Source organism: Solea solea, chromosome 21 (genome assembly GCF_958295425.1).
Source record: "Solea solea chromosome 21, fSolSol10.1, whole genome shotgun sequence".
Lineage (NCBI taxonomy): Eukaryota > Metazoa > Chordata > Actinopteri > Pleuronectiformes > Soleidae > Solea > Solea solea.
In genome coordinates, this window is record NC_081154.1 from 10037396 (window position 1) to 10061945 (window position 24550).

A 24550-nucleotide genomic window follows, 5' to 3' on the forward strand; every position below is an offset into this window, starting at 1 on the left:
AGAGTATTAAACCTTTTCTTTTTATTCGGCTCATATCAAATATTACATTTTCCGTCAGTGGGCGAAATAGAAGGGACCTGTTGAAAAGTGAATGGATTTATATTAAAAATGACAATGGAAAGAGGAAAAACCACCCCCTAATAATCAGAAATAAACTAAAAAGATAGACTCTAAGTAATCGTGGACCTTTAAGTCCAGTTAATGGTGTGTATTTATAGTTATAATTCAGAGAAAAGGGTCTTTTTAGAATTACTTTTTGAATTATTACAACTGTGAAAGCAGTGACCTTCAATTCAGCGTCAGTCATAAAATCAAATCTGTCCAAAAATCCGATCACTAATGATGGTATTTATTTAATTTTTTTTTATCTTGACGTCTTTATGTTGCTTTGATTTAAAGTGTTTGGAATTTCACTTTCTTTGATTTTATCTATCAATAATTGGTGCGCAGAAGTGTGTGCAAACCGCGTGGGAATCACCTGGCAGGATAATCTGAAAGTAATCCCACCAAGTCCGGACATGATTTCAACTTCACTCAATTGAACTCAATTTTTTTTTGTTATGCCCAATAAGAAAGTTTTCCAAACTTGCAGCGCGCACGCTTCTTCTTCTTCTTCTTCTTCTTGTGTGGATCCCACGGCTGAGCTCTCCCCGCCTACCTCTCCCTGTGATTGGTGCGCTCTCGTGGACCCGGGGCTGCATATTCATGTCCCTCGCAGTTTGATTGGCTGCTGCCGCTGTCGCTCCAAACTCTGCTTCTCTATAAGGTGCAGCAGCAGCAGCAGCAGCTTTTAACGAACCTGAGTTGATCCCACAGCAGCAGCAGCAGCAGCAACCGTTTTCCATATTCGTCAACTATGCGTAATAATTCCTCCACGCGCGTTCATTCCTGGATGTATCATTTACTACGGTTATATTTACATTAGTGTGTTTTTTTTATTTTGAATTATTATTATTTTATTTCTTAGTTGTACGTATTTGGAGTTTTAGGAGAGCATGATGCGCGTACTTTTGCGAGGATTGTGCCACCGGGAGTGAATTGGGCAAATATGCGCCGCTGCAGGGAAATGATTTTGACCCGAGAGGCTTATGGAATATAGCAGCCCGGTGTGTCACAGCCCGCACGCCCTCTGCTCCAGCCCCGTGAAGAAGAAACTACTCCTGCTCAGCATCATGTTTTTAGTCTGGGTTTACATGCTCTACTCCTGCGTGGGCTACTGCTCCACTATGCCAAGTTTGGTGGTGGACGGTTACCGGGGCAGGGAGACTGGCGCGGCGGTGGCCAAGAGGACAGAGAGCGGCGGCACGGACCTGGTGTCCCGGCTGATGGCCAAACCGCAGCCGTGGGAGGATATAGAGAGCGACTACGAGGAGCCGTCCATCCGCACCGCTGCGTCCAGGGATCTGCTTGACGACGAGCTGGACGCGGACAGAGGCGACGAGACGTGGGACGAGGTGCGCGGCGCAGAGCAGCAGCAGCAGCAGAGAGCGCCGGAGCCCAGCGCCATGTCCAGCTTCTCCAACGGCTCCGGGAGCAAGAAGATGCCGCAGGCGATCATCATCGGCGTGAAGAAAGGAGGCACCCGGGCTCTGCTGGAGTTTCTCCGGGTTCATCCAGACATCAGAGCCGTGGGAGCCGAGCCGCACTTCTTCGACCGCAACTATGACAACGGGCTGGAGTGGTACAGGTACAGTCCGATTATTTTACCCCTGTGCGTCTGGATGATGTCTGAATGTATCCATAAATAATACGAAATAATAATAATAATAATACAAAAGTCTGTGACTAGAGACTTTTTGGATAATTCTATTTCAGCACTTCATAGATTGAATTGCTTTTACGCACAGATGACCAGTGCCAAAAGCGTTGGTCAGATATTTTCTATTTATTTTGCATCATTGTCCAATTTTTCACTGGTGTCCTAATTCATCCACTCACTCACTCAACTTTAGACTCACTATTTCATTCATGTAGCCTCGTTTAAGTAGGCCACATTTAAATGATTATTACATTTGTTTATGATATTCATTCAGCAGTACAGTTGGAATTGATTCCGAACGGATTTAAACACGTGCGTCCTCACAAGTCTGCTGGCTCATACACAATATTCCTGTGTAATCAAATGTGTCATTGGCTTCATGTTTATTTTTATTTTATTGCATTTTAATTGAGGGGAAAAGTCCTCTGAAGCTGCTGCAGGTCTCTCTTTTTTGCACTGGCCTGTTTGTGCGACGTGCAGTGATCTCTGTTGGGCGCAGAGCAACACTGCACCTTCGCGGTGATGCGTCCTCGGGCTTTTGGATCAATCTGTTTTTAATACATTTTTTTTTTCTCTCTCTCTTCTCTTTTTTTTCAAAATTACATTTACTTTATCAGCATCATCTGCTGTGCTGCTGCATTTTATTTCATCGCGTTTGTGATTGATGGCAATTTGCCCAAGTCTTCGTGATCCCAGTGTGATAACACCCAAAATACAAGAACGCCAAACATTTGAGGGTTCAAAACACGCAGGAAGGGAGACTGTAATTGTGATTTCTACTTCTTCTACTACTTCTTGTTCTCTTTGTAGAATTATATTGAAGTGAACAGTGTTGACAGACGGAGCTGAAAGTGTGTGTGTGTGTGTGTGTGTGAGTGTGCTCTGGCCATTCTTATGTCAATGGATCTGCGGGCCCTAAATAGCTCCAGACGCTGCGCGAGAACAGGGATCTGCAAAACAAAAGTGAGGAACAAAACCCGTTTAAACGTCGCCTCAGTTTTACAAACTAACATTATCCCGCGCGTTTACATCACAACGCGCTCATTTAACGAAATGAGGGTCAGAACTTTAATGGGTTTTAAAATAAAAAAATAAATAAAAAAAAACCTCAACAAAGCAATAGTACTTTTCAAATTTCCCTCCTGCTTTTTTGGTTTGCTTTTATTGATAATTTAGGCCAATATTAGAATATATTATTGATTTCCACAAATAGATTACAGTTAATAAACCTCCTGCATTCATTTATGGACTGGCTGTTTGCACTTCTCTCAAAATAAACCACTTTCTTTCAGCCATTTTCTTCAAAAAAAAGAGCCAGGTTTTGTGTCTCAAAGTTGTATGTGAAGTTAAAAAAGAGAAGAAGAAAAAAATAGTGAACCTTAACCAACACATTCAATTAAAATGTGTATGGAATTAACGGATTTGACCCAGTGCTCTTGTTGTCCATGTTAAATATGCAAGACCTTGAAGAGGGCCCCAACAATGTTGGACATCATGAAAAAAAGGGAGCCCAGTGTTGGCAGCATTCAAAATAAAGAGTGCTCTGATAGAAGCAGAGATTTACTGCAGGGCCTTTAGGTTTCACTCTGTTATTTAACTCAACTTCCACTTAAACTATTTCCAACTTTCTTTCTTTTTTTTTTCTTTGGACCCAACAGGGAGTTGTGTAAAAGTGCTGTCCACGCCGTGAAATTTAGTATGTTTTCAACCTTGTAAAGGAGCCATGACTCAAGGTTTTTCGGTTGAAATAAAAATTCAAGCATATATATACAGACTGAAACTAGAATCCACTTTAGTCTTTTTCTGGCCCGGTCGGTGCCAAAAACGGGGCCCGGGGCCGCCTCACAACTCGCACACACACAGAAAGACATGGCAGTTTTATATCTTACACTACACTGACATAGAAAAATCAGAATATTGTATATCGTGAAATGAGGCAACAAGATATGTGCCCTAAAAAAATGAATAAAAAAATCAATGAACGTGTTGAAAAACAGATTTTCAAACCTCTCATTGGAACAGTTGGTGTAAGGTGTCGCTGTGGTGGAAATGAAATAATTCTTTCTTTATTTTGATCCATGATGATGATGGACAGAGAAAATCACACGTCACTCATCACTAACTGTGCTGTGGGACCAGATAGTGGGATATAACTCTAACCCTGGAATGTACTAAAATGGGCAAAATTGCAGGACATTGAAATTTATTCCATGGGAATGAGATCGCACCACGTTTATAGAGGCGGTTATATGTGTGTGTGTGTGTGTGTGTGTGTGTTGAGCAACTCACCTCTCTGTTTGTCCATTTGCACAATCTCATGCTTGCACCATCTTTGCCTTTCCCAGTGGACACACACGTTGGAACCTTACCACTGAGTGAGGGAGAGGAGGTCCTATTATATGAATGGAGGTGGTGATAACAAGTGTTATAATGAATTTCTGATGTAGTTTGACAGTTTTTATTTGTGCCAAAGACAAACGCACGATTCATGCTTTTGACCGAGGGGTCCGTCCACTGCATCAGGATGGTACACATTTTCCCTGTGAGGTCATGCATGAACTGGCCCCACACACACACACACACACACACACTAAGGCACAACGGGTCAGTGTGACTGAATATGAGCGGGGGACAGAACATTGGTTCATTATTTCTCATTATTTTGTATTTGCATCTGTGTTATCTGTCTGTGCTGAAGTGAAAACTCGACTTCCTGACTTATCTTTAGCGACATACATAAATGGCACAGAGCGGGCCGGTTAATTCCTGAAAAGATAAACACACCCATGTGTGAGGCAACAGCCCAAGTCCTGTTGTAATTCCTCTTCAAAGGTTTTGGCTACTGTGTAGCTAAACTTGAAACTTGTTATGTAACAAGTAAAAAAAATGATTTAACAGACATACAAAGTGTTTTTTTTTTTTATACTAATGTGACCACTTAAAAAAACACCTATATCATCTATAAGGAAGATTTTTTTTAAATAATTCACTTGGAGCAAGCGGCAGAAAAGTGAACAGTGTGCTCCAGATTCCGTTTAATGAGGTATTTTATTTACTCCTAACTGTTGCTGACTGCAGCCCTCGTCTCGTCCTGTCAGTCTGTGGTGCACGTCGCTCTCTTCATATTCCATTTAGCCCTATTGCCTACGAAGGGGCTTTGATATATAATTACTGTGCTGTGGTTTTGCTGTCGTGTCGCGGGCTCTGGTCTCAGCTCGCTGTCAGGGCCCGGGCAGTGTTGACGCTGTTGCTCCTCCCTTGGAGCAGCTTTTGGAATTAAACAAGAGGCTTAGGAACACGTCGGAGAGGGCATAATGGAGTGCATGTGGCCGTATGGTGGTGTGATGGTGACGGATAGTTTGTAAGTTTAATGGGAAAAACAAAAAAATGACTACTACTGTTGTTGAAGCAAGACTTTGCTGCTGTTTTAAAGCCACTATCTGAAGGCGAGTCCACCCCCCCCCCCACTGGTAGCTGGAGTCAGACTGCAGCTCCTGCCTGTGTCAGGGACAGTTCTGGATGGGTGCACGGCCTTTTATCTGCTCACCGCAGGACGCTCTTATTTCCACGTAGGTGACCCGTGCACTCTCTGTTGCCGCTGACCTCGCCCTCCTTCCTGCCTCTCAATGGCAAAAGAGGCCACCTGCTTCTATAGGGCGCCAGTGAAAGGCATCAGACCAACAACACACATCCAGCGCTGGTGTTTGCACACATATGTTGAAGGTCAGCAGGTATAGAAAAGAGGGAGACACGTGCGTGTGGTGCTGTGGCCGCGGCAGCTGTGAGGTCAAATCATTTTCGGGTTTTTTTGAAACACGTAGACAATCTTACGCCACTGGCTCCTCTGGGATCCCCCAGTATTGATTGGTCAGGCCTGATTGGAGGTAATGTGAAGAGATGGGTTATAAGGGCCTTTGGCTGGGGTCAGCCTCGCGTCTGCTCGCTGACAGGTTCTGCGTGTCGACCATCTGCAGAGCTACAGAAAGCGTCTGGAAGCTACAAGCCCCACTGGGAGATTTTAAAGCTGTCCCTCACTGTTAACATGAGCATGACATGACAGTTTTAGGGTGAGTAGACGGGGATCATGTCTTTGTTTTGTCGTTAAAAGGAGCAGTTAAGATTTTTAAGTGGCTCTAATGCATGTTAAAGTTGGGGAGGAGGAGAAAGTTGAATTCAGATGGTGAGGTGCATTTGCGCTCCGATTGTTTCTTAATTCCTGGAACTCCACGGCTCCTCAGGGACTGAGCGCCCAGGCCAACCGATCACACAGCTGACAGCAGGTTCACATCCTCCGCCTTCATAAAAACAAGCACTGTGCTCCTGTGTTGGCTAAAACTTCCTCTCGCCACAGTTCCTCCTCATCCTCAAATCCCTCCCTTATGAAGGGCTTGTCTCATTTCTCCAGCTGTGCACTGTGCACTACAGTGTCACATGTCATGCTCGGATCGTCCAACGCTGGGTTGGGCTCGTTGCAGGCCTCGCTGACCACGAGTGGCCTTCTCCCAGAGAAGCCTTTGGTCAAAGCACGGGGGACGGAAGCCATTGCTCCCTGCTGCCTAAGCTGGCATGGCCCATCTGAGAATAGAGAATAACCAGGGGGTGGAAAAACAGTGAAAGGGCGGCTTTCATCCCCAAATTACGACCGGTTAATTGTGAAAGGGGAGACCCGTGAATAGGGGAGTGGCTGTGCCGCACTGTGGCGGCCTGCCTCCCCCAAAACCCCCCACCCCCCTTTGACTCCTCCTGATGGTGTCCAGTGAACACCAACCCACACCAGGGAAGACAATATGGCTGCCACAGACAGGAGACAGGAAGGAAACTTGCTGTCAAAGATTCACACACACACACACAATTCATGCAAATGTAAAACACACACACAGGCATTCATTTTGGAAAGTGTAGACTATTGTTTGTGCTCCTTCACTCCGGCAGGAGACTCACGTGTCAGCTGCAACAGTTCCCAGTTTTTTTCCCCTCCCCTCGGACCAAGATGGCAACAAAAGAATTTGAGACGAAAGGAAGCACAGGATGAAGAATAATTTGTAGTTTTATTTGACGGAAACAAATTTCAGAATGAATGGTCATTCATTCCTGCTAAATAAACATATCAAAGGTATCATTTTGACATTTGCCCATGTTAAAGTTCCACTGCGGAACCTCTATCACCCCCTGTGGACCTCTGAGTAATTACCTGGAATTGTGATTGTGATTAAAAAAAAACAAAAAACTCCATGTCCATGTTTATGTCCCAATTTTCATGGAACCAAAAAAACAAAAGGTGTGAATGCAACAGACGTTCATTTAAGTCTATAACCAGCACATCGCTTTCCCAAAGAGGGGGAGAAGGTGCAAGAAGAGGAGAAAGTGATGACACTGAAACTGTCCCAGGTATTAAGTCCCAGAGGTAGCCATTAGGGTGCCGGAGAGTGTGGCTGCCTCTGGGAGAGAGGAGGAGGAGGAGGAGAACACACACACACACACACATGCTGAATAGAGGCAGAGAGAGTGACTGAGGTCTCCTGAGGTTTACATTAGCCCGGCGGTAAAAGAGCAGAGCTCATTAAAAGACCTGAGTTGTCTTCCCTGCACCATGGCTGCCCGACACCAGTCACTCTCTCCAGATGAACTCCCAGAGCTGCTGTGCTCTCGCTCTCTCTCTCTCTCTCTCTCTACCTCTCTCTCTCTCGCTCTCATAAGAGATGCAGTGACACTTCAATTCAACACAAACTGGCCAAACTCAGTTCAATTCCACTTATATTTATATAAGTGTATATATATATACCATGTTTAGTTTTTCTCTCCTTGATTTAAAGTCTCAGAAACAACACTCTGGGTCATTCGTCCAGTGTGACGTTTAGTCTTTAGTATTTTGAATCAAATAGTGTTTTTTTTATTTATGGTGCATATCTGACTCTTTTGTTGTTGTTGTTTGGAGATTGCTCTGATCTCCGTGTCTAGCTGTTGAAAAGATTTGTTAAAAACAAGAGTGGACATGTAGCACGCTCGAGCATAGCTTTTCTTATACACTCTTCTTTGTGCCTTTATTCTGCTCTGTGTGTGTGTGTGTGTGTGTGTTATTTCACAAAATAGCCTGTTGTCCTGGCGCAGAATTAAAAGAGATCCAGTTTCACTTTTGACCAAGAGGTTTACTGATGCAGATATAGCAAAAAACCTATTTTTTACACCTCTTTGCACCTGAAATGTTACAAAAGAGAGCCATTTTGTCTATTTGGTGCTCGGAGATATTGCAGCAGATGACGTCTCGTCTCAAATCCGGATAAAAACTCTTGCGATCGCTCCTGCCGCCGCTTTCTCCAGCTCAGACTGGAGTAGGTTAATTGCCGCGACCGGTGTTATCATTACTCATGTGGGCTAATTGCACGTTAGCTCGGGAGGCAGGAGGTCCTCAGGAATTTGTAAAACATTACCCTGCAGCAACAGTCTGCAGTCTGAGTGATGGAACCCAAACACACAGGAAGATGGTTTCTCTCTGAGGGAGGAGGAAATCCCCTCTTTGTCTCCCCCACACTTTGTAGTTCACCTGCCTTCAGAAAGGTGTGCAGGCAGTTACGGATGACAGCCCCATTCAAACCCGATGCAAAGCAGCTCGCTTGCTCCCTCTCTCTCCCTCTCTTGTTTGTGTCAGTGTGTGTGTGTGTGTGTGTGTGTGTGAGCATTGTTGTGTTGGTGTGCAGGCACAATCAGCCATTCTGACTGATTTCCTGACACTTGACATGCTCCAGGAGGCACATGACTCCTTGATCTATCTACAGCAAAAGATGAATAAAAGATGAAACAGACTGGAGAAGAACATACATGACACCCCCCCCACCCCACCCAACACACACACACACACACACACACACACACACACACACATTTATACACCAACTTGCTCACGTACACAAGCCCGAGTCCTCACCTGTGACACCTACATTTTTTTTGCTCGGCCTCTTATTATTCATTTATTTCATCCTTTCACTGTTCATCAGTACCCCCCCTCCCCCCTCCCCCCCTCAGGTCTGAGCTGTCAGCCTCTCACACCCTGATAGACTGCTGATGGAGCGCTGGAATGTGTGGCTAGCTCTGGGCTAACACCTTCCGCAAACACCCAGGGCAAACACACTGATTAGTGAGGATTACCAGCGTTAAACAGATTGTGAGCCACATTATCAAGTGTGAGTGTGACTCTGTGTGTGTGTCTGTGTGTGTTTGTGTTTGCTGCAGCGGCCTCATTTGTCTCATCGAGTGTTGCGCGTCAAACAAAGGAGAGCGAGATGTCGTGCTCGGTGTGACCTAAGCGACGGGATCTTTCAGCCTCCTCTGAGCCTGAAAAATGAAGATTTTTTTTTGGGGTGAGCCAGGAGAAGGGGAAAAAAAGAGGAAGAAAAACTCTCGGCATGCTGTTGCACATTCATGAGAGGAAGGGAGGAGGTATTTCTGCCCTCTACCCTCCACCATCCCTTTCACCAGCTCCTCTGTTTTATTTATACCACATGGTGGGCTCCCTCGCTTCGCTGCAGGGTTATTAACACTCAGGCAGTCGCCTATGGCCACAGGCCGATGTGGTTCCAGGCCTGAAACCCTGAACCCCCCCCCCCCTTTTGGCTCCACACATTCCTGTTTTGTTTTCAAAAGGTGCCAAGTAACAACAAATACATGTAGAAACTGGGGGAAAATGATAGGTGGCGATCAAATTGAATAATTTGTGCTGGTCACGCCTTTGCGATGATGCCCGTACCGCAGTGATAGAAGAGCGGCCTCACTTACATATTTTTTCACAGCGTAACGGGGCGGGGGAGGTGGGGGGCGGGGGGGGGGGGGGCGTCTGACATGTCTTCCATGACATTATATGTGGCGGTTAGTTTTCTATTTATTTATTCAACTTTACTCGTGTCTGATGTTGCTTCCAAAACCAGTTTGGGTACGAGCCCGAAACCAATCTGAATGGCCTGCGACCGCAAAACGGCCCGGCTCCCCCTCTCTTCCCCTCTCTCTCTCTCTCCATCTACTCCTCCCTCTTTGACTCACATTCTCTCCGTCATTCACTCTCCCTTCTCCCCTACGAGCTCTCTTAGACACACGCAGACTGTGAGAGACGCTATACATGGCGATGCATGACTCCCTGATTCCAGTGAAGAAATGATAAATGGGCGCGCTGGCGTTGTCCGGGTTAACTGTGTTGTTTACATGGAGGGTCAGCGGATTCCCAGGCTGCTTTGACACCGAGCAGCTTCTCGATGGAGTTAAAGGTCTGGGAGCTGCATTTGTCAAACCGGACGAGGACTCCGGTGCAGAGTTGTCGGGTGTCAAAGTGTCACTGAAGGAGCAAGACTAATGCTCTGACCGGCTTGACCATTCGAGGGCTCAAAATAGTGTTTCATTATTCCGTGTTACTCCCTTCCTTCCCGTTTGATAAAGACGTCGTTAGTTAAAATGAAGTGCCGCGGACTCAAAGGCCGTGTTTTATATTTTTATCGGTTGTATTTCTCCCGTCGGGAAACTGCGAGCCAGTGCCAATTCATGAGGTCCATGAGCTTTTGAGCACTTGAAGCACAGATTATTATCAAAAAAAGTAGGGAAACGGTGGCTAAAGGCCGCCTTATGCAACTTTTCCATGCAAATATCTGCGAAACACAAAAAGATTAAGACGTTTATATTTGGAAATGTATCATCTCTTTTAAGAAGGATTATTTATAGCAATTGGGTACTTATTCACCCCCCCAACTGTATGCAGAGTGAGTAGATAAATAAATAAGTAGCTTATCTGATACTGTATGTATCTGGAATCTGATACAAGTGTCAAAAGATACGGCTCCACTGAATTCTTCTTATCCTTTCCTGCTTTATAAAATATAATACATTTAGTTGACTGACGCTGACCTAGAAACTGTAATAAATGGTACCCAGACTGCAGCCTTTCAGCTAAAAAAAACTTCATCCTTAAAAGGTTATCTGCATGTCACTGCCCATATGACAAAAAAAATAAATAACTGACTGACCGGCCCTTAAACTACAGAATTTCCAGTATAATCTAGTCATGATACACGCCATCCCATGCAGGGCTCCAGCTCCCCATCCAGGTCTGAGTGTCTGATACTGGGCCCAGCCTGCATTATTAATCTTTTCAGCAGACGGATGATTCAGAGGGGCTCCCACTCAGCCACCTTCCTCCCGTTTCCAGTGACACATTATTCAGTGAGGACTGTTAACTTGAAACCTCAGTTTCTGGAGGGAGGTGCGCTGACGGCATCTTCTCGTTCACTTTGAATGGAGCAGCAGCAGCAGCAGCAGCATCAAGCCCAACTGCACACAGAGACCCCCTCCAGCATGCGCCTTTTTGCAAAATCTCACATTTAAGCAGGGGTCTCTGGTTCTTCTCAGCCAGGAAATGAAATGTCAAAAAGCTCTAAGTGGCCACATACTAACACCTGGACTCGGCTCTAAGTACTTGAAAGGGAGACCAGATGAAGCTTCCTTAGCTGCAGCCCGAGCTCCGCTCCCACTCCGCATCAGCGCGGTCCGGCCTACTGCGCCATAAACCATCGCCTTTATTCTTTTAATTTACAGCCAAAGCCACACTCTGTGGTTCCATGTAATGTCAGACTTCAGGCACACTGGAGTATATTTCTAAATGGACTGGCTTCTGTGTATGCTCAAATGCTTCTTTGAAAGTATTCAGCCAGTGTGTGCGTACGTCTGCCTCAGTAGCAGTCGGGAGTGTGTCTGCACATACATGCGTTCATAACACGTAACCCCTACTTTGAAAATGTGGAAAAATGTTGATTCGCGTTTCCCCAAAACCTCAAAACGATGATGTTCTCAAACGTCGTGTTTCGTCCACAAAACCGAGACGATTCAGTTTGAAACTTGTTTTTATTTATAATAAAACCGCTGGATCGTCCTTGAAATGGATGTTTTCGTTTGAGTTAGCACGTTGCGCTCAAATGCTCGTTTTGCTCGAGATCAAACGCGAAACATGTTCCACTGTGAGGGCAACAAGTGGAGCTCAAGATGCTTATCATCCTATACGGAATAAAGATGTTTCTTTGTGTTTCCTGCTTCTACATGCACCACGCCGGTTCATGTGAAGGGCTCTGTTAAGAGGCCCTTGGAAAAGAAAGGGAGCCTTTCAGTACTTCCTCCCCTCCTCTGCTGCCTCTCCTTATTTCCACTTGTGAAGTGTCACTTTGCTCGGGCCTGATTGCCAGGGTTCAGAGGGACTTGAGGGATCAATGGGAAAGAGAGCGGGGTAGAAGGGACAGGGAGCGGAGACATTGAGATATGGAGATATTGAATTGTGGGTTGTGGGACTCCGCCCACCCTCTCCCCCCCCCCCCCCCCCCAGAAGAGCTTATTTGTTTGATTTCCTCCACTTGGTTTACTCAGACAGGTTATTTCCTCCTCCGTAAGTGCTGTTAAGTATACGCTGTTGCCTCAGGTGGTGTCACCTCGCAACGGTCTTCAGACGATAAAAATTAGACATCTTTACAGCTTAAACGCCCCATAAGGGCAAAGCCACACCCTTTCCCGGTGGACACAAAGCGATTTGTCTGTATTCAAATAAACAAACCCTAATTTGACATTCAAATGCTTTCAACCCCTAAGACATGTGAGACAATTGAAAAGCTTTTGTATCAAACAGAAAAATCGACAGACACGCGCCAAATAGCCTTTTTTTCTTTCTTCTTCTCTCGTCTCTCTTTTGTCTATGAGCAGAGCAGTGATTTTGTCAGGGATGCGATGGCACAGACAGCTCCGTGGCAGCCCGTTATCATCAAATCAAACGTGACAGGAGGGAGGCAAGAGGCATCAGACAGAAATAACCCTTTTCCTGCCTGCCATTTATCTCCAGCAGGATGAGGGCTCTTTAAAAACGCAGGCCAAAGGGCCACACCGCCGGCCCCTGTTTGATGCTGTCATGTGACGGCGGGCGCGGGGGGGGGGCTTCTGCTTTGTGTCTTATCACTGTTTTTTGGCATGTCTTTCAACTGGCAAATATTCTCAGTGGACAAAGGTGCAGAGAGAGGCATGGAGTGAGTGTGTGTGTGTGTGTGTGTGTGTGTGTGTGTGTGTGTGTGGGGGGGGGAGCCAGTTTCAAATCATGAAAGAAAGAGCAAGTAGTATTTGTGTCATTATATTGGAGGTCAAGTTAGTTATTTACCGATTTTACTGTTGCTGCTTCCCACAGATGTTTCTCTGTGGAGTCGCTTGTATCCAGGGGGGACAGGGTGAATGTTTACCAGGCAATCTTGGCACATGTCCGACATCTGAGCGCCCTCCAAAAAGGCTTTTCTCACTTGAGTTGGAGAGGGACGGAGAAGTGCTCCACTCAGCCCTCGATAAGCACCCGCCCCTCCACCCTCCACCCTCCACTCTCCTCCTCTGCTCTCTTTTTGCCCCCCCCCTCATTCCGCCCCGCTGCCCTGACCACTGCCCTGCTCACCCCTGCGCTCGGGGACAAAGGCTCACTTTCAAAGAAAAGCAGGAAAAAAGAGGAGCCCGGTGTCACAGAATTGCCTGTTTGCTGACGGAATCTTTAACAGCAGCACCTCATAAATCAAAAGGGAGCATAATAGGCATTGTTTCTCCGAGGGCCACTTGTCCCACTGAAATGTCCCTCCTCTCTCTTTGCTGTCTTCCCTCACTTTTCTGTCTTCCTGCCTCTTTGGGAGAAAGACCGGGCAGAGACAGAGGTGGGGATTTTTTTTATTAGGGGGGGCCTCTTCTTGCAGATTTTGTGCTTTATTTTTTTTTTAAGAGGCTTCCCCACAACTTTCTTTCTCCCTATCCCTCCAACCATCCCCTTGTTTCATGCCCCTGCAAACCCCAACATCTTTTTTTTTTGGAAGAAAAAAAAAAATAGGATTCCATGAGCTGGGATCAGCATAATCTATCACTATGCACATTGTAACTCGGGCCTCCTCCCTGTCTCCATGCTCCATTGTCATGTTGAAATCGGATTAGATTGGAAGCCATTTGCCTCTTCTGTGTTGGCAGTGCACTCTTTGTGCATGTTCGCACAAAGAATAACAAGAAACCTTGGAGGCAGTATCGCCATTGTGCGTCAACGTAATGAAGAGTAGCGTGCAGTTTAAATCGAGAACGTTTTTTATTTTTGCTCCTCGAAGACGTTCAAGAGTTGCTGTGTAAACAGTTTGGCACTGCAGCCGAAAGAATTTTGAACATGCGTGCGTTTGTAATGTGCTTTTAGAATTTACATCTCCAGAAATGGTTTTGCTGGCAGCGAGATCTGTCATGCGCTCGCACAGAACCGCACGCTGTATCTGTTTTGATTTCAATAGGCGATTAATGAGGTTTTGGAAACGGCCCCCTTTTTCCCTTCTGTCTACTCCATTCAGCCCACTGATGTGTACGCAATCAAGAAGATTTTATCATAATTAGATCACTGGCAGAGCATTAAGATTACACAAATCTGCCAACACCATTTCCATAAGGCATTTTATTGGTTACCTCAGCGTTGGGCATTTTCCTTTCTTTTCCCCCCCCTTCACTGTTCCCTCTCGTTTGCACACAAAAATGTGCATTGATGGGAAGATGGTGTTACATGAATTAGCCATGAGCTAGATGGACATGAACTAGATTCCAGCTTTTAGAGAGTGCGTTTCTGAAGAACAGCCAGAGCTCAGGGGAAATATCGAGCAGGGCTTCCAGAATGTGTCCGACTCAGTGTCTTTTACCTCGATCGCTGTGTAAAATCCACTGTGTGGGATTAAACAGTGTTTGAATGGGATCCACTACAAAAGGACTGTCCACACAATGGTGTATCAGTGCTCGGCCCTTAATGACAAAGATGAGGTTTAGGGTATGACAGGCCAACAAGAGTCTTATCTGTGACAGTGGGATCAGTGCCCTTTCTTATCTCTCCCATCCTTTGTTTTTTCCCTTGTTGGGTGCTTTAAATTGTGTATTTGCTGTTTTCAATTTTTTTTTTATTACCAGAAAAGAGAATGAACATTTCCACATCTCCATAATCCAAACCATTCCCATGCACCCAGAAAACACATTTGATCCCACACACATCACACAGGCTTGTTTTATTAACGAAAGGGAAAGGTGATCCACATCTCAGTGTCCGTGAAACCCCTCTTATCGCCTCCACGGTAATCTGGACTCCGCGGTCGGCCACCAACTCTGAAACCAAACGCCGGGAGAGCGCGAGCGCGTTCACTCTCCCTTCAAAACCATTTGTCCTCAAGCATTTCTTGATTATATGTCTGCGTGTAACATATCTGTGTGAGGACCATGGTCCAACCCTCACCCAAAACCAAACCAAACCCAGTCCTGTCAAAAAAACAAGATTCCCGTTTTGATTCAAGCATACCAGCCTCATCATCTTTCAATGTGGTGGCATTTTTTTTCTGCCCCACCCCCGAGCACCAGGGCTCAGCTATGCTTGACTCAGCAAAGCAGACGTTTGTTGTTGGACTTCTTTTATTCTTCTTAGCTCCAATCGTATAAAGAGGCAGGTGGATTTGGGATATTTTGGAACATTACATCCAGCAGTGAGATGCGAGGAAAGATGAGGATTCACACATTCTAAACTAGGATTTTTAAAATGATTCAAAATCTTAATGGGCAACAGAGAGGGGGATCTGAAAATGGGAGCTGAGGTGGGGGAAAATCCTAATTCCTAATATGGTTAAATCCAAGGTTGGTCATCCAAGGTTTGGAAATTCCTATTAATGAGTCCATGTGTTTGATTATGCTGTAAATACGGGTTTTTCTGTTTTCTGTCACAAGTGAGATATCGTATGAGTGAGTGAGCCTGTTGTTGTTGGAGAGCTGCCACCACTAATAGGTTTCCAATCCCTATAATAAGTTTAAACACAGGCAATGAGTCAATGGTTGCACAACACACACACACACACACACACACACACACACACACACACACTCTATCAACTCTATTATATTATGCAAGACCTTACCTTTTTTTGTTCTCATTCATTTTCTTCTCAGAGAGCTGATGCCCAAGACCCTGGAGGGCCAGATCACCATGGAGAAAACGCCCAGTTACTTTGTGACCAGAGAGGCTCCAGCCAGGATCTCCGCCATGTCTCGGGACACCAAGCTGATCGTGGTCGTGAGGGACCCGGTCACCAGAGCTATCTCAGACTACACACAGACACTGTCTAAGAAGCCTGACATTCCCTCTTTCGAGAGCCTCACCTTCAAAAACAGGACTACGGGGCTCATCGACACCTCGTGGAGCGCCATCCAGATTGGCATCTACGCCAAGCACCTGGACAACTGGCTGCAGTATTTCCCCATGGAGCAGATCCTGTTTGTGAGCGGCGAGCGTCTCATCAGCGACCCAGCGGGGGAGCTGGGCCGCGTGCAGGACTTCCTGGGCCTCAAGAGGATCATCACTGACAAACACTTTTATTTTAACCAGACCAAGGGTTTCCCGTGCCTCAAGAAGGCCGAGGGCAGCAGCAAGCCTCACTGCCTAGGAAAAACCAAAGGGAGGACCCATCCCAACATTGACCCAGAGGTGGTGCAGAGGCTGCGGGACTTCTACAGGCCATTTAACATGAAGTTCTACCAGATGACGGGACATAACTTTGGTTGGGATTGATGTGAAGGTCATGAGAGTCATTGTTAAATTGTTGAGAAGTTTTTTTTGTTTTTTTTTCCTCTGTAATTCAATGGCAAGATGTGGAGATATTGCTATAAATATATATATGTAAAATGTACAGAAATCTATTTTATAATAATTTATTTTTATTTCTAAGCAATTAATTCACTAAGCTGCCTAACCATATCTGTACATAACACCTGACCCACATCTGTCTGACTCTTTTTTTTTTGTAACATTCCTCATTTTAATTCTGATTTCTCTCGCTCCTGCCCCCGCGGTCCTGTAAACTCAGTGGATGTAACGGTGCTTTGTGAATGCAGACTATCAGCGATAACGGGAGAAGATACTGGGGTGGAACATGCAGAGGCACCGTAATACGGGTACAGAGTGCTCACAAAGTGGTGGAGAACACAAATCCATGTGCGCCCTCATTCATATATGCATTGCAGCTTCACTTTAATCTTCCTTTTAAACCCCTGTCCTTGCGAGTGTAATTCTTCTATGACGGCGTTTCACTGAAATACAAACCTCTGCAGATCTCCTGCCCCCTTCCACTCAGCCACATGTAGATCAATAGGTCTAATTGATCCTCATTGTGTCGCTCATACTTAAAGTATACAGCTGCCCTTTCATTCTCAGTGCTCCTGCTGTCTGATTTAATGAATGGCCCATCCATCAAATGTTAAATCTGATCTCACATCCATATCCGGGCCCATGTCAACGTAATGCTAATTGGGTAAAGGTAACTGGAAGATCAATCGAGGCTTTTCTAACTCCCCATTAGGAGCCGTGTTGGCTGTGAGGCCAGAACTCATGCCCAATCCATTCAGTTCAAAGGTCACACCAAGTCCCAGGTCAAATGTTGTCATGCGGCGTTTGATTTTTGTGTGCGCGTGGATCTGCAGAGGCGGAGCACAGCGGGACGGGAGGTGGCGCTTTAAGGCGGGCGGTCTTTGCGTGAGCTCGAGCGTGAAGATAGAAACAAAGATGACAGACAAACAACAACTCGGCTTCACCTCACTGAAAAAAAAAAAAAAAACAGCGCTCGCTCATACAAGCTCCATCTCAGATCCCACACTTTTAAAGAGATCAAAGGGAGAGGGAGGGTTTTTTTTTTTGGTGAAGCACTCTCAGCACAGCAAGAATTGCCTCAGGCGGGGTATTCATTGTCTAACCTCTCTGATGTCATCAGAGATCCTCGCGTGCCAACGTCCCATGGTCAATGTACTTGTATGCCTTATTCACCGCCCGCCATCCTCACATGTTGCATCTCTCCACCACGGATCTCAACTCTCAAGTTGTTGCCAAAAAAAAAAAAAAACCCTCTGAGTTGATATCGCGTTTCACTACCCCTGCCACCCCCACTGTTTCTGCTTTGTTTTTGTCTTTCTGCTTGAATTCTTGATATGCAAGAGGGAGAAAATACGTTGATATGGCTCTTTGAAGGTCTGCTCCATCTTGCTGCACACTATATCGCGCTATGCATGCTCAGTGGTGTGGCTGCGGTGACAATGCAGGGATAAATATGGAAGTGTCCAAAGCATGTGCTTCATTTGCCCACGCAGGGGCCCAGAGTGAATGTACACAACATGTCCTCTCACATTTAAGTCCCTCAAATCACTTTTAAAGGTCAGATTGTCACTCAGCTTTAGTTCAATTTGATTGTCCCTTTTTTTTTTTTTTCCTTTTGAAGCTAAGGAAAACACTGTGCCTCTGTAACTACCCCGTACAACACAGTTGGCCTGCTTGTGTCATTCAAACAGATTGTGACCTCCAACCTTCCACATGAAAGCAGCTTCCTGGTTTAACCTCAAACCAATGGCAGCAGGGGAGATGGAGGCTCTTAACACTGTACTTTTTTCGTAGTGCTTTCTTCCCTTCACTCTACCTGAGCAACGATTCTCCCAGCGAGAATTTGGAGCCTTCGTCTTCCCTCCTCTCATTAGTGCAATGTTTGATGACAAAAAAGAAAAGAAGCATTTATGGTGACCTGTTGCTACATTTGTTATGGTTGAGTTTTATTCAACCTCTCTTGAGCTCTAAAAAATGTTAGAAATATTCGTCTTACCCACATATAATATGTATTTAGACTAGCAGATCTGTATGTACAGAAATGAGAACAACATGTAAATCAAGTATTTTGTGGTATGTACATCAAAGGAATTAATTTTACACAATGCAAACGCAGAATGGAACAGATGTTTCTAGATGATTAAATACTGAACATTCATAATATTTCTTTGTATGAAGAAATAAATAAAAAATAAGTATATATTTTACCAAAGACCTTTGTGCCTGACTTTTATTTTCTCAACCCTCTTGTGGAGTTCCTTTACTTAGAGCTGTGTCGTTGTCTTCATGTCTCTGTAACATCATTTGTATCTGAAAACAGACAATCAGTCCAAAAACGCACCTGACTGAGGAGCATTTGTGTGTATACAGAGGCAGCGCAAGGACAAGAAGCATTAATATATTAATGCTTCTTAATGCTGATATTCGATAATACATTTTGAGGCTAATATTTATAGATACCGACCGAATATATATAAATATATATATATATATATGAAAACTATGGCTACCTTCACCTTCTGTTGGTCAGAACACCGTCATGAAAGAAGTTTACATGTCGTTTTACATAACCCCTTTGAGGGTTTCTGATTAAGGATCTCGTTGGTGTGGCCTTTATACTTCTGCACTATTATATCTCTCCTTTTACTCTCTTTTAATAACCTCCTTTTAAGTTTTATATTACTGAGTACTGAGTTTATATTTGAGTTGCATATCTGAACCATTTCTGTTACTATTTGTGCTATCTATGCTGCTATCTTGACCAGGACTCCCTGGAATAAGAGATCTTATATCTCAATGGGACCTTCCTGGCTAAATAAATAAATAAATAAATAAATAAAGAATAAATAAAAGGTGACTCAGACATCATTAGTGCTGTGTGGTGTAGAAAACAAAACAAAGTAGTAAGAGATTGAATCTCCTTTACTATATTTGCTGGAGAAAGAAATCACAGATGCATGTCGAGATTTTTGTTGTGATTTAGGTGAAATGACCCTTTAACTGCTCAGGCGCTCAACCAACTGCGGCAGTCGTTAAGGACGTGGCTCGTTAAGTGTCTCACGGCTGCTGCTGCTGCTGCTGATAATGATGATAATGCAGACTTCGATGAGGAAACCGTGATTAGAAGCCTTCAGGAGGAGGAGAAGGACAAGTGTCTCCGTGGAGGACATGTCGCTGCCGCGCGTCTTCTCTGAGGCTCCTCACACCTGCCGGTGATATTAGCCGCCTGTTACCTGGAGCTCTACCCCCGGGGAGCCATGGAGGGACTTCAGGGTCAGGTAGGTGTTAATAACATGTATGTTTACATTTGCATTGCGGGGTTTTGTTAATGTTTGCTCCTGTGCAGCTTATATTTGCATGGGTTTGTTGTTGTTGTTGCAGCGTTTTGTTTTGTTTTGGCAAATGCATTATGGTTCTTTCATGCTGTTCATGGAAATAATGTTGAAACATTCAGTTAAGTGTCTAAATTGTTTTAGGTTTCCCTGTCCTACTAAGTTAGGAAACTTCATTTTACTTCATCACATGGACAATAATGACATGCAGGTTTCCCCCACACAAATATTTAAGCTCAAATGTTGTGTGATTCTCAGGTGGGGTTCACTGATAGACCTAAATCTGATCTATTAATGTGCATTTGTTGTTTTGAAAGAGAGATTGTGATCTCAAGTGACTTCCTGGATAAGTAAAGGTGAAATTACTGAGGTTATGTGACTTTAATGGGCATAAAAAACGACTGTGTTGTTTAGCATCATCTGTTACTGTTGCTCCGTATACAATCGCAGTTTAGAATATCAAAATCTGAGCTAATATATTTGGTGGAGGGTCATTATATTGCCCTAGAAAGAACCCATTAAACTTCAGAATGGATAACATACTAGATTATTTAGAGATTGAGTGTCTTTTTGTGTTGTGGTGGAGGTCTGTTAAGTCCATCTGTGCCGTATTGGAAGATCAGCTCCGCTGTGTTAATGTGATGATAATTCCATAACACAATTTGGCAAATTAATTTTATTTATCATTTAGGAAACGTTAAGTCAAAGCTTGTGATTTTGATTGTTCTGTGTTCTAACGTTGGTTCCCAGTCCTGCTGCAACACACCTGATTCAAATGTCAGCTCGTTATCGAGCTCTGCAGAAGCCTGATAACGAGCCATTCATTTGAATCAGGTGTGTTGTAGTGGGGCAGCATTTAAAATATGCAGGGCAGTGAGTCCCTGAGGAACATAATTGGGAAACCCTCGGTACGTAAGGAGATTTGAATCTGTTGTGCTTTAACTACTCCTACTGTTTTTAGTTTTTTTCACTCTACAAAGCACTAATGGAGTCCTGATCACCTTAACCGCCTCAGGTTTCAGGGTGCATGCTGGTTCACTGACACACTCGGCGTGTTTACATGCACACTTTAATTGAGCTTAGCCGTAGTCCGACAAAGACATGCAAGTCTGAGTATACATGTGGAGGAGATAATGGATTTATTGTCGGTGTACTGCGTCGCTCTATAAGCTAGTGTATATTGAATCAGTTTCCTGTTGACCTTTACGTCACAGACAAACAAACTGTGAACGGTGAGATGGATCATACTGTGGTTCTGTACGTTTCAGTCTGACTCCAGTCCGACTAAGCGTATTCATGCAGGAGTAATCGGACTATGAGTCGCTTTATCCAGGTATGTTAGTCCGACAAAGACTAGCTCGATTTTATTTGGACTAACCTGTTTACATGACTTTAAGAAAACCAAATTATTGTCTTCGTCCGACTAAAATTGGACTTTTAACATACACGTAAACGCACTGACTCTTCGACACAATTGAAAAATGTAGTTCATACAACATGAAGTCATTCGTATCCTAGCATTCTCAACAGTGTGTTACAGTTTAGTGTGTGTTACATATGTGTAATGATTTCCCAAATCAAAAATGCAATTTAAAATGACTATACTTAAGATTTTGTAGATGAACTACTTATTAAATACAAATGAAGACACTTCTGCCCTTTCAGCTTTTTGTTGCTCTGTCTCCTGCACAGCGTGGCACTGTGGTTATGAAGGTGGGGGGTCTATGTGGTGACCCATGGCTGTGTGGGAGGTTTGGTTGCTGGTAGCGGTGGGTCTGTCTGCCCATCGGAAATGCCCCCTCCCCTCACCCACACCCTCCCTCCCTCATAAAAGCAGCCAATGTTTCCTTATGGCTCGTAATGAGATACACCTCCAGCGTTGTGTGTTTACAAGGCCTTGAAACAACTCTGTGCATTCATTCACAATATCAGAGGTGGTTTATTTACAAACTTGTCCATGGAGTCGTGTTGACATCCAGGTGTCCTAATGCTACCCATAGGCTACTGCATTTACTGCACATAAAGATCTTTGTTTTGTGCACATGCACAGCTAAAAATGAATTGTACCCTCAGTGGTCACAATTTATATACATACAAATAAATATCATTTATAAATATTGCCATTTTAGTTATGCAGATGGTGTAAAACCAAACCAATATATTTTCCCGTTTTTATTCTGCCAAATAATGCGGTAGATACTGAAAGTGATCCAGATTTAAAAGAAGCACTGTTGTTCCCAGGGGCGTATATGCTCTATATCTGACTGACACATCCTGCTGGTTGTTTGTGTTTTTGTTTGGTTGTGTAAACAACAAAGACGATGGTCTAAGGATGTGTTAAAAGAGCTGAAATAAGCCCTAATGTATTTGACTTATATTGGGTTTAGCAGTATTTTAAGTCCAAATTCATGTTGTGACAACGTCGGATGAAATTAAAATCTTTTTTTTTTTTTTTTAAACTTGCTATTTTAATTTGTGTTGGCTGAATATGCTAAATACTTCCAAACCCAAAGGAAGAGGTGGGCTGTAATGATTGGCAGAAATCCCCGTGGTATGCATGTTAAGATGTGGTGGCAAATAAAAAGTGGGTAAAAAATGTTTCTTTGCTGTCAGTCACAGGCACAATCCTAAGGGAGTTTAAAAAAAAAAAAAAAAAAAATATATATATATATATATATGTATACACATACATATTGTAAACCAGGGTGTATACAACATATCAACAAAAACAACAAGTTTATAGTCTACAGCTTACTGTTAATGCGGTTAATTGTATATACAAAGGCTCAAAACATGCAGTGGGTAAAGTGCTATTAACATTGTCAACATGGCAACTGTGTTTATACATATACAAAGAACGAAGTCGGCCGCATCAGGTGACAATGATGTCCAAACAAGGACACACGTTCGACTGAGGTGCAGCCAGGTGGAAATATCTGATAATTCCTGTGTGTGTGTGTTGGGGGGGGGGGATAGAGGGTGTGGGTGGCACCAGTTCTCTACAGCGCCACTTAACCTCAATGGAAAATGTGTTGCTCACAGTAAACAGCGGTCTGTATTATGGCACAGTGTGATACAGTGCAAACACAGCTATCAGGATCCATTGAGGGTTTTTCAAGGCCCAGCCCACCGGTTTCCTGTCATCCACGCACACACACACACACAGGTACCGGCTTGCTTCTCATCAGCGATCATGGCTGATATTTACAAGTCTGGAGCTGGATAATTGCTCAGCTGGAGCACTGAAAGACACACCGGTGAGGAAGACAAACAGGATGTGGTGTGGGGGAGAAGAAGTGAGAGCCTGGCAGGTTGAGGTGGAGCGTGTTCTCTCGGCGCTCGGCTTGTCCCCTGAATCCCAGCCACCTGTATTAACTCGTGACGAACCTGATTAACCTGTTCACGGATCTGACGCACGCACATAGTGGAATGAGAGATTTCTGGGCTGGCGGCCAACTGAGCCATGTTGAAGGAAATGGTTTGTGTAATTAACAGAGAAGCTGAGCCGAATGACAGGAGGGTAATTGTCGCGTTGGCAGATGATGTCTTATTGTCATCGAGGGTGCCTCCTGGGCTGTTGTGGGCACAGGTGGCTGCCACTTTGGTCTTTGCAATGGGAACAGACACCTGGTAGTGCTAGACACGCGAACCCTGTATTGACTGTCCTGATGCACATCACCACCTCTACCAACCTCTGACATGGGGTCATTTAATCCTCCTTTTTAACTCAACATGAACTTTCTTTAAGAGGGAAATGTGGCGTGTTGGATGGCTTCATATGCAAGCTTGAAATTTCAGGCATCTGCTGTGCTTCTTATTAATCTGCACCTGTTTTGTGGGTGCTCCACACAAAGTACAATTAAAACCCCTATAAAAAACCCCACATTTTCTCACTTCAGTGGCATATGGCTCTGTAGATTTGACGCATTCGTCTCTTGGGTTAATGGTAATAGACATTGCAGAAAGAATGTGTGAACCATATGGCTGATGGTTCATTTAAAACACTTTGTGTCATTGTCAGGATTTTATTTCTGTTAAGGCCTCAACACATCAGACAGTCCATATCTTTTGATTCATGTGCATGTTAAAAATAAAAAAGGGAGTTTTCACATTAGCTATATTGAAGAGGAGGAGAAATCTGAGGGAATTAAACCAAAAATATCTGATGAAAGCTGGAGCAATATTACAGTGCTGGTGGATTTCTTTTTAAGTTTAAGGTTGTTCTGCCTCTCTATAATTTATTGCTGAGTTTTTACATGGGGATAATGATCGATGTTAACTAAAGGTGGTGTCGTGGCAGAGCTCGATCAGTTTGATTCACAAACAACAGACTGAATCAATAGATATTATGGTGTCCCAGGCATTGGCATAAGAATGACATTCCTTTAAAAAAAAAAAAAAAACAGAGAATGGGGACACAACAAATTTAGACCTGCACGTGTCACTGGAATTGTGTAAGAAGGGAAGGAAAAGTGGAGCCTGTGCACATCTTAGCAGGCAGGATTGTCTCAGTGGAATTCCCCACAGTCTACAAAAGAGCAGCAGACTTCAAAACGTGACCTGCTGCTACACTGAAATATATATGAAATCATTTTCAGCATACCTTTTTTTTATTTTTTTTCTTAAATCTGAATATAGATCAGATGAATGAAAAAGTGAATATCAAGTCCACTGCGTAGGAAATATAGCCCCTTCCGTTCATCTGGGCTCCCACCTCCCGTTCACCCGCCATATCCTCCTCCTCCCCTTCCCCTGTTTCCTCTGTCTGACAGATGTCAGACA

General features: G+C 44.2%; 1 protein-coding gene across 1 annotated transcript; it reads left to right on the forward strand.

Moving 5' to 3' along the window:
- The first annotated feature begins 805 nt into the window (after positions 1 to 805).
- Positions 806 to 18648, forward strand: hs3st3b1b (heparan sulfate (glucosamine) 3-O-sulfotransferase 3B1b). The gene is made up of 2 exons (XM_058620454.1): positions 806 to 1687; positions 15743 to 18648. The coding sequence occupies exons 1-2, from the start codon at positions 1089 to 1091 to the stop codon at positions 16359 to 16361; spliced, it is 1218 nt and encodes a 405-aa protein (XP_058476437.1). The 5' UTR covers positions 806 to 1088; the 3' UTR covers positions 16362 to 18648.
- The last annotated feature ends 5902 nt before the right edge of the window (positions 18649 to 24550 follow it).